Source organism: Tachyglossus aculeatus, chromosome 2, assembly GCF_015852505.1.
Source record: "Tachyglossus aculeatus isolate mTacAcu1 chromosome 2, mTacAcu1.pri, whole genome shotgun sequence".
Taxonomy (NCBI): Eukaryota; Metazoa; Chordata; class Mammalia; order Monotremata; family Tachyglossidae; genus Tachyglossus; species Tachyglossus aculeatus.
The window spans coordinates 79,165,718-79,181,474 of record NC_052067.1 but is presented as its reverse complement, the minus strand read 5'-3'; the positions used below and the strand labels follow the sequence as shown (position 1 = coordinate 79,181,474).

The following is a 15,757-nucleotide window of genomic DNA, read 5'->3' as shown; positions in this document are numbered from 1 at the left end:
GCTGACAGCTTAAAGGGGTGGGGGAGACAGCCATTAATATGAATAAATAAATTACAGATATGTATGTAAGTACTGTGGGGCTGGGAAGGGGGGATGAATAAAGGGAGCGAGTCAGGGTGACACAGAAGGGAGTGAGAGAAGAGGAAAGGAGGACTTAGGGAAGGCCTCTTGGAGGAGATAAGCACAGAGCTTTTCACTGTGTTGCAGCAGTCCAGATTTAGCGCCTCTTCCTTTCCGGTTGCCTTTAGAGTCTGTGAGTACATCAGCACCTTGGAGCACACCCACTTCAGCGACGGCACGGCCCAGCCCCAGCTGACCATCAGCCAGCCCCAGCAGGCCACCGGCGGGCCAGGACCGCAGGAAGGGCATGGGGCTGAAGACCCGGAGTCCCAGGAGCCGAGCGTTGAGCAGGAGACCTCGCTGAGGAACGCCCCCGTCATCCAGCCTCCTTCCATTCAGGAGCTCATCAAGGAGGGCAGCAAGGGCCGAGCACTGGACTTCCGGGGGGGCAGCCTGATGAGCGGGAGCAGCGCCGCCAAAGCGGTCCTCACCCTCTCCACGCAGGCGGACAGGTAAGAACGGCCCTGCCGTTTTAGACTGTGAGCCCACTGTTGGGTAGGGACTGTCTCTATATGTTGCCAACTTGTACTTCCCAAGCGCTTAGTACAGTGCTCTGCACACAGTAAGTGCTCAGTAAATACGATTGATTGATTGATTGATTGGGATGCTCGCCCTTGCTCTCTCTCTTCCACCGCACATGTAAGGGAGTCATTCCTTAGCATTCCACACAGTCCACAGTCCGGCCAAGAAACGGCACGGCCTAGTGAAAAGAATATGGGCCCAGGAGTCAGGAGACCTGGGTCCTGATCCCAGCTCTGCCTCTTGCCTGCTGTGTGACCTTGGGTAAGTCAGTTCTCAGTGACCTCATCTTTTATATCCTAATGATTAAAAAGGCATCTTGTGCAAACACACTAGAGATTTGTACTCTAAGCACTTCCATAGAGCTTAGAGTACACTCCACTCCACCTCTCACCCCCAGAGCACTTTTTTTTGTTTGTTTTAGTGTGTGTTAAGCACTTAGTATTTGTCAAGACTGTTCCAAGCATTGGGATAGATACACATTTATCTGGTCAGATGTAGTCCCTGTTCAACATGGAACTCACAGTCTAAGTAGAAGGGAGAAGGATTTAATCCCCATTTTACAGATGAGGTCATTGAGGCACAGACAAGTTAAATGATTTGTCCAAGGTCACACAGCAGACATTTGCTGTGGGCTGTAAACTCATCACAGGCAGGGAACTTGTCTACTAACTCTGTTATACCGTACTCTCTCAAGGCCTTATTACAGTGCTGTGCACACGGTAAGTGCTCAGTGTCCACTTGTCTACTGTGTGTCTCTGGGCAAGTTACTCCACTTCACTGTGCCTCAGTTACCTCATCTACAAAATGGGGATGAAGACCGTGACCCCCATGTGGGACATGGACTTTGTCCAACCTAATTAGCTTGTTTCTATTCCAGCGCTTAGTACAGTGCCTGGCACATAAAAAGTGCTTAACAAATGCCATTTTAAAAAAATATTCCGTTAATATCATTCTCCTGCTTTTTTGAGGAAGTTGGTGACCAGAGAATAAGGGAAAGAACTTTAGTCAGCAGACACTGGGAACAGGATGGATAGGGAAAGTTCACTTTCATGAGAGAAAATGATGAGCTTTAGGGACTGATTGTGAGCTGGGCAAAATGAAGCCAGGCAGGCACCATACACTGCAGACAGGCCTGGAGATTCCAGAGTGAGCCTGAAGCTGCTCTGAGATGGTGGCAGCAGTCAGCTGCATTAAAGATGATTTTCCTCCTGTAGAGGATGCCTTACTTTGTTTTCAAGTTTCACTTCTTGCCCTTTTGCCCCCAGGCTCTTTGAAGATGCTGCTGACAAGCTGAACCTCATGGCGCTGGGAGGTTTCCTTTACCAGCTGAAAAAAGCTTCCCAATCCCAGTTGTTCTACACAGTCACAGACACCGTTGACTACTCTCTAGCAATGCCAGGTAAGCGTTTCACAAAGGAAACTGGAACCAAAGACTTTTGGCTGGAAGGGACCATAAAGGAGCCCATTAGCAGACCTGAGTAAACCAAATCGGATAACCCACTTCCTCATGTATTCTCTCTGGCCTCTAGGATTAATCTTGAATTCAATCTGCAGTTATATGTGCTGGAAGTTGCAATATTTACTCTCAAATGGGAAGACATCCCAAACAGTGAGGTCCAGGGAAGTGATCAGGTTTCAAAACACTTTGCAGCTCCTCACATCAAAGAATAAAGGGATGCCTTTACATGCACCATCAGCCTCAAAGCAATGCTCATCCCATCGTGCCTTCATTGGCCTGATGGGTGAGAGAGGACAGCAGAAGCAAACCCAAACAGCTGCAGTACAGTGACCTCAAGTAGGGTTGGTTGAGATTTAGACATGGTCCCTAACCTGTAAAAAAAAAAACTCACAGTGTAAGCCGGGAAGAGGGGGCTGCCGATAGCCACGTAAGAAATGATGAAACGATAAAAGGACAAAAATAATACAAGTCACAAGAACAGTGATAAATACACTGGAGTTGCATGGCCTATTGGATAGAGCACAGACTTGGGAGTCAGAAGGACCTGGGTTCTAATCCCGGCTCTGTCACTTGTCTGCTGTGTTACCTTGGGCAAGTCACTTAGCTTCTCTGTGCCTCAGTTCCCTCATCTGTAAAATGGGGGTTAAAATTGTGAGCCCCTTGTGGGATATGGACTGTGTCCAACCTGATTATCTTGTATCTACCCGTTAGATATTGAATGTGGCATAGGCTGGTATTGATGAATCTCCACAAAAAGCAATGATATTTCCAACCAAGCCTCTCATTGACACCCTTGTAGGATGGACTTGATCACTGCTCTGAGACTTTTAGATTGGTTTGAAGTTTGGTGCCATTTTGATTCCACCTCCCCTTCAGCTTCTCAAAGAGTACCTGATTTGTTTTTGCTTCAGCTTCTTATACTTCTTTGTCCCTCAGTCTGAGTTCATCCATTCATGCAGTCGTATTTATTGAGTGCTTATTGTGTGCAGAGCACTGTACTAAGCACTTGGGAAAGTACAGTCCAACTATAAGGAGAGACAATCCTTGCCCACAGCAAGCTCACAGTCTAGCGGGAGGGAGACATACATCAATACAAGTAAGCAGACATCAATATAAATAGATAAAATTACAGATATACATTAGTGCTGTATAAGTGCTGCAAGGGGAGGGGAAGAGCAAAGGTTGCTTGAGTGCTGTCAAAATAGTTCCTCCCTCTTCTCTTCTCCCTCCTTCCTCTTCTCTCCTCTCTCGTCCCTCTTCCCTCCTCTCACCTCTTTCCTCTCACTTCATTGAATCAATCAATCATCAGTCATATTTGTAGAGCCCTTCTGCTCTTCTCTCCTCCCTCTTCTCTCCTCCTTCCTCCCTCTTCTTTCCTCCACTTCCACTCTAATAATGATCTTTGGCAGCCTGTAGTGTTTCCAGGGTGAGATCTGGAATTTATCTTTTTCAGGCTGCTTTTCTAGCCCTGAAAAACGATTCAGTCTCTTGTGTATGCATGTGCTCCCATGTCACGGTCTTCAGCTCGGACAACTCCCTTTTCTAATACCATTGTATCCTGGGGAGTTTTGAAGCCCTCAGCACTAAGAGGACCACATTCTGTCCCCAGGGTGGTTGATTTAGTCAAAGCAATTCTAAGATTGAGGAGCTATTTTCAGCTTGTGAAAAACCTCAAAACACTCTGCAGCTCCTCACATCAAAAAATAAAGGGATGCCTTGACATGCATCGAGCCGTTGCAGGGGTGAGGTGCAAGGGGGAGGGCTGTTGAGATCACACACGATCTACAAATTTCTGGGTCACTCTGAGAGGGGTGAGTCTGGGTCAGCCACATCATCTGCTCTGCTCTGAAAAGCAGGCAGCCCGATTGCCTTAGAGGACGCAAGTGGCGGGGATCGTCTCCTTTCTATGCCTTCAGCCTTCCGGGGTAGAATGTGTAATAATAACAATAACAACAAATGGTAGTTATCAAGTCCTTACTATCGTCAAGCACTGTACTAAGTTCGGGGAAATAGAAAAACTGACATGATGATACAAAATAGACTTTTCCCCACCCTTTGTCCCCCATCCACCCCCAGTGGAAAAGAACCCCATCATCAAATGCCACTCTGTTAAGAAAAATGGTGAGAAAGCTGACTAGTGCAATTAATAATGTGAAGCAGAATGGCCTAGTGGATAGAGCACGGGTCTTGGAGTCAGAAGGTCATGGGTTCAAATCCCCCCTCCGCCACTTGTCTGCTGTGTGACCTTGGACAAGTCGCTTCACTTTTTGGGACCTCAGTTGCCTCATCTGTAAAATGGGGACTAAGATTGTGAGCCCCGTGCGGAACAGGGACTGTGTCCACCATGATACGCTTGTATTCACCCCATCTCTTAGTACAGTACCTGGCACATAGTAAGCACTTAATGAAAGCAGGTCAGGTTGGACATAGTCCCTGTCCCACGTGGGGCTTACAGTCTCAATCCCCATTTTACAGATGAGGGGACTGAGGCACAAAGAAGTGAAGTGACTTGCCCAAGGTCACACAGCAGACAAGTGGCAGATCAGGCTTCTAGACTGTGAGCCTGTTGTGGGCAGGGATTGTCTCTGTTGCTGAATTGTACTTCCCAAGCACTTAGTACAGTGCTATGCATACAGTAAGTGCTCAATAAATACGATTGAATGAATGAATGAAATACTATGAGTACAGAATTATTAAAAGCTTATAATTATAGTCAGTACTGTGATAGAAGGTAATCAGATTAGACACAGTCCCTATCCCACGTAGGACAGTATGAGAGACAGGTATTTTAGCCCCATTTAGCAAATGAGGATACTGAGAAGCTATGATTTGCTTAAGGTCACAGAACAGTTAAGTGGCAGAGCCGGGACTAGTATCTGGGTCTCCTGACTCCCAATCTCATGATTTTGTTGCTTGTAAATAATGTTCCTTTTAATACCAAATATTTAAAAATAGGTTTCTCCTTCATTTTCTGTCTCATCTTGTGACCAAGAGTTTCTTGTTCCCTTCTGAGACATGAGACTTCACAGGGATTTTCCTGGCATGTTTTCCCTTTTAGAAGCTGTCTATGGTCACAGTTGCAGGAAAGAGACAAAGTTCTAAAGCCAAGATTAAAAACATAACCATGCAGCCAAGACTGAATTTAAAATCAGTTATTTTCAAATATCGACAGCATCTGTGGTTTTCAAGTGCAAAGCAATTTTCTGTTATCTATTTTGGCTAAGGTGATTTGAAAAAAAACCTGTTAGATCCCTTATAAATTCCAGAACTTGGAGAGTGGTGTCTTCCTCCTACACCTGGGCAAGGACACTGTTCGTCATTTCAACACAGTCTGGGTTACCGGGCCCTCCAGCCTTGTGGCACATGCTTTACTCTGCATGTAGTGTTGTGCACTTTGAACCCTGTGACCAAGGTTCACCTGGTGCTAGCTCTGGAGAGGAGGCTCGTGGAGCCCTTGTCAAAACAAACAAATCTCCTAATATCTCCAGCCGACTGCTTCTTTCAGGACTCTGGGTTCTTCCTTGTGAACTGAGATTTTGATCCCAAAGAAACCGAGAAGCACTGTAGCACTCTATTTCCCCAATCTCTTTTTTCCATTTCAACATACTTTCTCCTATCAATCAGTGGTATTTCAATCAGTGGTATTTATTGAACGCTTACTGTGTGCAGAGCACTGTAGTAAGCATTTGGGAGAGTACAATGCAACATAGGTGGTAGACATATCCCCTGCCCAGAGCAAGTTTACAGTATAGATAGTGAGACTAAAAAGAAGAAACAATTTGGAAGAGTTCACACCTCTAGAGAAGTGCTATTTTAGAGAACTATAAATCCCGTCAAGATGTGGAGCACAGGCCCAGGAATATGGGGATCTGGGTTCTAATTTCAGCTCTACCACTTTGCTGGGTGACTTTGGGCAAGTCACCTAATGTCTGCTCATCTATAAATGTGAATTATGCACGTAATGATAATAATAATAATAATAATAATGGTATTTGTTAAGTGCCTACTACATGCCAGGCACTGTACTAAGCACTGGGATGGATACAAGCAAATCGGGTTGGACACAGTCCCTGTCCCACATGGGTGTCTCAGTCTCGATGCCCATTTTACAGATGAGATAACTGAGGCACAGAGAAGTGAAGTGACTCGCCCATGGTCACATAGCAGACAAGTGGCGGAGCCGGGATTAGAACCCACAACTCCCAGGCCCCTGCTCTACCCACTAAGTGTTCTCCCATCGCCTAAGACTGTGAGCCCCATTTGGGACCGAGACTGTATCCTCTCTAATTATGTATCTACGCCTGAGCTTAGTACAGTGCTTGACAATAGTAAGGACTTGATAAATACCATTTATTGTTATTATCATTATTATTACATTATTTTATTATTATTACACACACAAGAACCCAGTGTCCTGATGCCAGTCCTCCTCCTGACTGCACTGATGTCCTTGTTCTGAAATTGTTGATGTGAATTGAGAGCTTGGAGCTGTTTGATATGTTACTCTCTTGTAGGAGAAGTGAAATCCACCCAAGACAAAAGAAGCGCTCTCCACTTGTTCCGCCTTGGGGATGCGATGCTCAGGATTGTACGGCGCAAATCCCGACCCCTCCTCCACATCATGCGCTGCTGGAGCCTTGTGGCCCCCCATCTGGTGGAGGTGAGGGGGCTTTCAGGGAGGAAGGGAGGGCCCCCACAACTCTCCGCCATGGGGAGAGTCATTTCTCCCCCCGCCCCTGCCCACCATGGGACTAGGGCCGTGTGTCGTAGAGCTGGAAGAGCCAATGGTACCTTTGAAATATGGGAGTGCTTGTCCACCCCTTCTGCCTAGCAGACAGCCCAAAGAAGAAATTCTACACACCAGGCTCCCCCTTTCCATGTCCCATGTCCTCTATAGAGGGTACTTATAAGCTCTATCTCTCTCTCAGAAGCACCTCGGATTGACTGAGTCATTACCGGAAAAACAGGCAATTTCAAATAATTGCTAAGGACAGTTTGGTTCTGTTTCTAAATAAAAACATCGATGTACTGCCAAATTCCGCCATTTCCACAAGGACTGGAAAGTGTCCACTTTGTTATAGTAGCTTTCCTAATGTTTGTTTCATCTCTATCTTAACTATGTAGTCTCATCCCCAGATTTTTTCCTGGAAAAGAAATATTCTGGCCAATAATTTTCTTAAAAAAACAAACAAACCCTTTTTTTCACTATTTGGAACTTACACTTGCTCTTACAAAGCACCCTTTCTTGGGTGACAGAGCGTGCGGGAAATTTTGTCACTTTGAGAGCACACCTTCGACATAAAAGGGGTGTTCTCGTTTTAGAGGTGGAAAAAAACTGAGGTACCTCTGTCCATTTCCAGCAGAAAGATAGAAAGCCCAGAACTTTGATTTTCTGGCCATTACATTAGCCACCAACACTTCATAAGCCCATCTGCATCTCCTGTTAGAGATGCATTCAAACTGGGATGGGAGGAATGCCAGCTAAGGTCAGCCAGAGAGCTGCAATCTGTCCTCTGTTGTCTCTGGGTGGTGGTGAGTGATGCTGGAAGAGCCACTGGAAGCCCCACAACTGTTCTTCGCCACTCTTCCAATAGAGAAACAACAGGGAGATGGTCTCCTGCTCCCTCTCTGGCCATGACACCAGCTGGGGATGATAAGCATCAAACTATCTCAAAATACCACGATGTGTGAGGTAAAATCGAAGGCACCAGGTCCTCTGACTTTTCAATTTTTCATTGGAGCACCAGCGTTTTTATTGCAACACCAGCGTAACTTGGGCTTTGTCTAAAGACGGTAGTCCACGAGTGGAATTTTTCCTTTGATCGGCCACAGAATCTTCCAGTCTCATGACACCAGGGCTCGTTAAGGACTCATCTTTATCCCTCAGCAGCAGGGAGACTGCCACCGACCTGGCAGAGCCACACAGAAAGCAGTCCTTTCCTGGCTAAGGCTTCGATGGCTTCCCATTCCCCTTTGCTCGTTCTCTCCCACAGGCGGCCTGCCATAAGGAAAGGCCTGTTTCCCAGAAGGCAGTTTCTTTTATCCATGCCATCCTCACCGAGGTTCTGACAGACTGGAGCGAGCCCCCTCATTTTCACTTCAATGAGGCGCTGTTCCGCCCATTCGAGCGCATCATGCAGTTGGAGCTGTGCGACGAGGATGTCCAGGACCAGGTCAGTGCACCCCCCTCCTCCCCGCCACTTACGTCTTCCCCCTGCAGAGGATAGCTCAGGTCTGACAACTTGGCCCGCCACGAGAGGTGGCATTCTCCTCTAAGGGCATGCCGTCATTTCAGCTGTAACACGGCTAGAGCTGTGTTTTTGAAGAGACTCGTGTTTTGTTTTTGTGATTCCCACTGATTCACTTGGAAAGAAAGGGTTACGGATTGGATGGTTTGAAGCCATTTTTCAAAAACTGACATTTTTCCATTCAAATTCCTATTATGCGCACCGCCGGCGTAAGCGCATTGCATCCTTGCTGCAAACTGTTATTTTACTGTATTAAATACTCTAAAGGTTCAAAAACAGAAGGAATTGTATGACGCAGTGGAGTCAAGCTGAGGCAGAGGGTGGTAAGTGTGACAGCATCACGCTTTGGTCACATTGCAGGCACCAAATCTACATGTGCCAACTTTAGATCATATTTAATCAAAAGAGACTTGCTCCCTAGTACCCTCAGGCCTGCTGTAATGCAAGACTTGTGTTCTGACAAAACCCCTCGTTAAACAAAACTCGCACTGTAGTGCTCACCCTCTGAAATGGTTTCATCTGACACCAAGGTGCGCTGTATCCAAACAGGCTTACATTTCTAGACTGTGAGCCCGCTGTTGGGTAGGGACCGTCTCTATATGTTGCCAACTTGTACTTCCCAGGTGCTTAGTACAGTGCTCTGCACACAGTAAGCGCTCAATAAATACGATTGAATGAATGAATGAATTCTAGCAGCGTTCTAGCCAAAACACATAGTACAAGCAAACATAATGGCAGAATAGAGTGTACTTTCATCAGGTTAGATCCAAACTATGTAATGAAACGTGTTATAGTAGAAATGATTATTATTTTCAAGAATTGGTGTGTTAGGGCTTCAGATCCCACATCTGAGCTCCGCCACTGGTTTTCCAGCTCTGCTAAGTTGTTTGCTGTGTGACCTTGGGCAAGTTACTTCACTTCTCTGTGCCTCAGTTACCTCATCTGTAAAATGGGGATTGAGACTCCAAGCCCCACAGGGAACAAGGTCTGTGTCCAACTTGAATTGCTTGTATCCACCCCAGCGCTTAGTACAGTGCCTGGTACATAATAAGCACTTGACAAATACCATCATCTTCAACTAGGGAGACTTGCTGCAGAGGCAGCAGTAGTGGCTCAGTGGAAAGAACACGGGCTTGGGAGTCCAGAGGTCATGGGTTCTAATGCCAGCTCTGCCACTTGTCAGCTGTGTGACTTTGGGCAAGTTACTTAACTTCTCTGAGCCTCAGTTACCTCATCTGTAAAATGAGGATTAAGACTGTGAGCCCCACGAGGGACAACCTGATCACCTTGTATCCCCCCCGACCCCGGCGCTTAGAACAGTGCTTTGCACATATTAAGTGCTTTACAAATGCCATCATTATTATTTGCCAAGTGCTTAAGGTGTTCCAGGTATTGTACTAAGGACTGGGGTACATGCAAAACAATCAGATCAAACACAATCCCTGTTCCATGTGGAGTTCACCGTCCAAGGGAGAGGGAAAACAGGTATTGAATCCCCGTTTTACAGATTAGGAAACTGAGGCGTAGGGATGTAAAATGACTCGCCCAAGGTCACACAGCAGGCTGGTGGAAGGTCTAGGATTAGATCCTCAGTCCTCTGACACCCAGGAATGTGTTCTTTCCACTAGGACTTCCCTTTTCGAATATGAGGTTGATGAGAGGCCCAGCACTAAGAACAGTGCTTTGCACATAGTAAGCGCTTAATAAATGCCATTAGAAAAAACAGAGAAGCAGTATGGCCTAGTGGAAAGAGGTGGGCCTGGGGGTCAGAAGCCCTGGGTCCTAATCCCACCTCTGCTACTTGCCTGCTATGTGATTTTGGGCTAGTCACTTCCCTTCTGTGCCTTAGTTTCCTCATCTGTGGAATGGGGATTCAATACCTGTTCTCCCTCCTACTTAGATTTATGAACCCCATATGGAACAGGGACTATATCCAACATGATGAACCTGTATCTACCCCAGCATGGTACCTAGTAAGCACTTAACAAAAAACACAGTACAATTATTAATAACAATAATAACAACCATAACAGTAATAATTGCTAACTGCAACTGTGTCCTCTATTAAGTTTCCATCTGGAGCAGAGCGTATTGAATTTGGAGCTCCTTTGTTCAGCAAGATTGTCAGTTTAGTATTAATGGTCCATTTCAAATCAGCGTGGCTTAGTGGCAAGAGCCCGGGCTTGGGCGTCAGAAGCCGTGGGTTCTAATCCCGGATCCGCCACTTGTTTGCTGTGTGACCCTGGGCAAGTCACTTAACTTCTCTGTGCCTCAGTTACCTCACCTGTAAAGTGGGGATTAAGACTGTGAGCCCCACATGGGACAACCTGATAACCTTGTATCTACCCCCTCTTGTATCTTGTATCTCTTGTATCTCTATCTTAGAGAAGCAGTGTGGCTCAGTGGAAAAGAGCCCGGACTTTGGAGTCAAAGGTCATGGATTCAAATCCCGGCTCCGCCAGTTGTCAGCTATGTGACTTTGGGCAAGTCACTTCACTTCTCTGGGCCTAAGTTCCCTCATCTGTAAAATGGGGATGAAGACTGTGAGCCCCCCGCGGGACAACCTGATTACCTTGTAACCTCCCCAGCGCTTAGAACAGTGCTTTGCACATAGTAAGCGCTTAATAAATACCATAATTATTATTATTATTACCCCAGCGCTTAGAACAGTGCTTGGCACATAGTAAGTGCTTAACAAATACCATTTTTATTATTTTTTGAGAAGCAGTGTGGCTTTGTGGAAAGAGCCCGGGCTTGGGAGTCAGAGGTCATGGGTTCTAATCCCAACTCTGCCACTTGTCAGCTGTGTGACTTTGGGCAAGTCACTCTGTGCCTCAGTTACCTCATCTGTAAAATGGGGATTAAGATTGTGTGCCTCACGTGGGACAACCTGATCACCTTGTATTCCCCCACAGTGCTTCGCACATAGTAAGCTCTTAACAAATACCATCATTATTATTATTTCACACAGAGGCAAGCTGCATATGAAGGCAATTGAATTTGCATTCTCAGAAAGGAGCTCCTTCTTTGAAGGGAATCTGGACCTTTGAGAGTTGGATTTCCTAGTTACGGTGCTCTCAACAGATAATCCCTCAATATCGTGAGAACCACGCTTGACTCAATGTGGGAGAGATGCCCAGTCAGTTATGCTGCGATTTGGGCTGTTCACCTGTATCCCACAGGACTCTCCCCTTCCCCTCTAGCCCTGCAGCTGAGTTGATATTGCCATCCCCCACTCAGTAAAAGGTGTGTGAGTGGGGAAGAAAAGGTGTGTGAGTGGGGAAGAGGGGGTGATTGGAAACTCTGAGGAGGGGCAAGGGCCGGTGGAATGGAAAAAATGTGCTACTGGTTGTACAGGTATGGAGGCTTTCCTATGGAGTCATTTTGGCTAAATAAATGCACAGAAACAAGATGTGTGAAGCTCCCAGTTGCGGATTTCTTGACACTGTAATCTATGGGGACACTAGCTGCGAGGGCCAAGGACATTACATTGCACATAGCACAAACAAAAGCACTGACTTTGAACGGTCCTCAAGTGTTTGCCAAGCCCACCTGCTCTACTGTAGGAACCACCTCGAGAAGGTTACATCCAGCCATGGGTGCGGTTTAGTGTGGCTTAGTGGAAAGAGCCCGGGCTTGGGAGTCAGAGGTCGTGGGTTCTAATCCCAGCTATGCCACTTGTCTGCTGTGTGGGCAAGTCACTTAACTTCTCTGTGTCTGTAACCTCATCTGTGAAACGGGGATGAAGACTGTGAGCCCCACGTGGGACAACCTGCTTACCTTGTATCTACCCCAGCGCTTAGAACAGTGCTTGGCACATGGTAAGCGCTTAACAAATACCAACATTATTATTATTACTAGTTTTTAAACAAAAGTAAGATTGCTATTTAAGAATGTAATTTGATATTGTAAGGAATAATAATAATAATAATAGCGTCATTTGTTAAGCAGTTACGGTGGTCAAGCACCGCACCAAGCACTGGGATAGATAAAAGTTTATCAGTCAAACACAGTCCCTGCCCCACAAGGGGCTTACATTCTAAGTAAGACAGAGAGCAGATATTGCATCCCCATTTTACAGGCGAAGAAACTTGGGTGCAGAGAAATAAAGTGACTTAGCCACGGTCACACAGCAGGCAAATGATAGAGCCAGGACTAGAACCCAGGTCTTCTGACTTCTGGGCCCGTGCTCTTTCCATTAGGCTTGTACATATTTATTACTCTATTTATTTATTTATTTTACTTGTACATATCTATTCTATTTATTTTATTTTGTTAGTGTGTTTGGTTTTGTTCTCTGTCTCCCCCCTTTTAGACTGTGAGCCCACTGTTGGGTAGGGACTGTCTCTATATGTTGCCAATTTGTACTTCCCAAGCGCTTAGTACAGTGCTCTGCACATAGTAAGCGCTCAATAAATACGATTGATGATGATGATGATTAGGCCACACTGCTCCTGTCAGGTGTAATATTTACATATTCTAGAAATGATATCCCCAAACATAGAGGAAGGTGAGGGTCATTGCCTTTCCCAGGAGTCGTGCTGCTGCTTTTGAGTCCGGGAGTATGTTTGAGAACATCTTGCTTTGTCTGCATCAGGTTATCACATCCATCGGAGAGTTGGTGGAAGTGTGTTCCGCACGGATCCAGTCTGGTTGGAGGCCTCTGTTCAGTGCCCTGGAGACAGTACACTGCAGCGACAAGTCGGAAATGAAGGAGTACCTGGTGGGCGACTACTCCATGGGTAAGAGGACTGGAGAGATGTCTTTACTCCAAATGAAGTGGTTCTTAAACTGTTCCTCACTGGGCACATAATAAATGTTCGTGGTTGACTACAGGTGAAAAAGGGGTACAGAGGAACAGACATTGAGCTTGGGAGAAGATAGGGTGAACTACTCCACGTAAGATAACGAACTGCAGTATACCACCGTCAGTCAACCAGTGGTATTTACTGAGTGCTTATTGTGTTTAGAATACTGTTCTAAGTGGTTGGAGAGGACAGTAGAGTTAGTAGATATCAGACACTATCCCTACCCTCAAGGAACTTACAGTCTAGGTAGCCCCAAGCACTTCGATTATTTCAGAGCTTCCCAGTGACCCTCCACAGCCACAGTTCCATTCATTCATTCGGTCATATTTATTAAGCACTTACTATATGCAGAGCACTGTACTAAGTACAATTCAGCCACAAATAGAGCTAATCCCTGTCCACAATGGGCTCACAGTCTAGAAGAGGGGAGACAGACGTCAAAACAAGTAAACAAGCATCAGTAGCATCATTACAAATAAATAGAATTATAGATCCATACACATCATTAATAAAAATAAATAGAATTAGAATTATAAATATGTTCATATATGCACAAGTGCTGTGGGGTGGGGGGGGTAAAGCAAAGGGAGCGAGAGAAGCAGCGTGGCTCAGTGGAAGGAGCACGGGCTTGGGAGTCAGAAGTCATAGGTTCGAATCCCCGCTCCACCACTTGTCAGCTGTGTGACCTTGGGCAAGCCACTTAACTTCTCTGTGCCTCAATTACCTCATCTGTAAAATGGGGATTAAGACTGTGAGCCCCACGTGGGACAACCTGATCACCCTGTATCCCCCCCAGTGCTTAGAACAATGCTTTGTACATAATAAGCGCTTAACAAATACCATCATTATTATTCCCTTCCCCACAGCACCTGTATATATGTATATATGTATATGTATGTGTGTATGTATATGTATATATGTTTGTACATATTTATTACTCTATTACTCTATTTATTTATTTATTTTACTTGTACATATCTATTCTATTTATTTTATTTTGTTAGTATGTTTGGTTTTGTTCTCTGTCTCCCCCTTTTAGACTGTGAGCCCACTGTTGGGTAGGGACTGTCTCTATATGTTGCCAACTTGTACTTCCCAAGCACTTAGTACAGTGCTGTGCACACAGTACGCACTCAATAAATATGATTGATTGATTAGAGGAAAAGGGGGGCTAGGTCTGGGAATTAGTCTCCACATTGCTAATGTGGGTTGTTTTTCTTTACCAATCCCATGCATTAATAATGATAATAATAATGATAGTATTTATTCAGTATTTACTACGTGTCAGGCACTGTTCTAAGTGCTGGAGTAGATACAAGCAAATCAGGTTGGTCACAGTCCCTGTCCCACATAGGGCTCACAGTCTTAGCCCTCATTTTACAGATGAGCTAAATGAGGCACAGAGAAGGCAAGTGGCTTGCCCAGGGTCACAGAGCAGACAATTGGTGGAGCCAGGATTAGAACTCAGGACCCTCTGAGTCCCAGGCCCGTGGACTATCCACTAGTCCACGCTGCTTCTTTCATTCTACGTTCCCCAGCTCTACCCACATGTGTCTCAGCCAAGTGCCAGTTTGTGACAGATCCATATTCTGCTGCCACCCATTGGGAAAAATGATCGAGGGCAGTCTCAAGAGACTGATTCCTTCCATCAGTCAATCAGTGATATTTATTGAATGCTGATTGTGTGCAGAGCACTGTACTAAACACTTGGAAGAGTACAATACAATAGAATTAGCGGATGTGTTCCCTGCCCACCTGTAGGCAAACGGTCTTTGTACAGCTGGTGACTTTGGGTCGCAGCCTGTTGGTTAGGGACCGTCTCTATGTGTTGCCGACTTGTACTTCCCAAGCGCTTAGTACAGTGCTCTGCACACAGTAAGTGCACAATAAATACAATTGACTGAATGAATGAATGTCTCTCTGATAGCTGCCTTGGGTTCAGTGAACATGGTGGATATAAAACTTAACTTTCTCAACTTTCTGTTCCCCAGGCAAGGGTCAGGCCCCTGTCTTTGATGTCTTTGAGGCATTTCTCAACACAGACAACATCCAAGTCTTTGCCAATGCGGCCATCAGTTACATTATGTGCCTTATGAAGTTTGTCAAAGGATTGGGTGAGTGCAATTTTCCTTTCATTTTTGCTTTATTTGGGTTCTTGTGGGGATGGTATTTTTCTGAAAATTAGCCTGTCAGAATTCTACTGTACTTGGCCATATTACATGTTAGGACTTCAGTCGGTAATAGACAATGCATGCGATGTATCAAGAACCAATGCACTTGTGAAAGTTTCAGTTGCAGCCTAGTATTAGATTCTCTAGTGGGATGATGGCCACTTAGGCCCACTGGGGCAAGCAAAGCACCTGGACTGGCCACTAACTGGTGGGAATAAAAAAGCTGCCAAGCCAGAGCTGGAACCCTACAGGGGTGTAGGTAAGCTATTCATTCAGTTTCAGACCCAACAGCAGTGTGAGAAGCAGCGTGGCCTAGTGGAAAGAGCACGGGCCTGGGAGGGAGTCAGAGGACCTGGGTTCTAATCCCAGCTCTGCCACTGGCCTGCTGGGTGACTTTAGGAAGTCGCTTAACTTCTCTGTGTCTATTTT

General features: G+C 45.7%; 1 protein-coding gene across 1 annotated transcript in view; it reads left to right on the top strand.

Moving 5' to 3' along the window:
• The window catches only part of ARFGEF3 (ARFGEF family member 3), a 146,955-nt gene that overhangs the window by 103,496 nt on the left and 27,702 nt on the right, over positions 1-15,757 (top strand). Inside the window, exons 19-24 of the mRNA XM_038741335.1 lie at positions 249-572; positions 1,908-2,041; positions 6,616-6,761; positions 8,095-8,274; positions 12,947-13,091; positions 15,149-15,271. Coding sequence (XP_038597263.1) covers positions 249-572; positions 1,908-2,041; positions 6,616-6,761; positions 8,095-8,274; positions 12,947-13,091; positions 15,149-15,271 — 1,052 coding nt within the window. The remainder of the gene's footprint in view (positions 1-248; positions 573-1,907; positions 2,042-6,615; positions 6,762-8,094; positions 8,275-12,946; positions 13,092-15,148; positions 15,272-15,757) is intronic.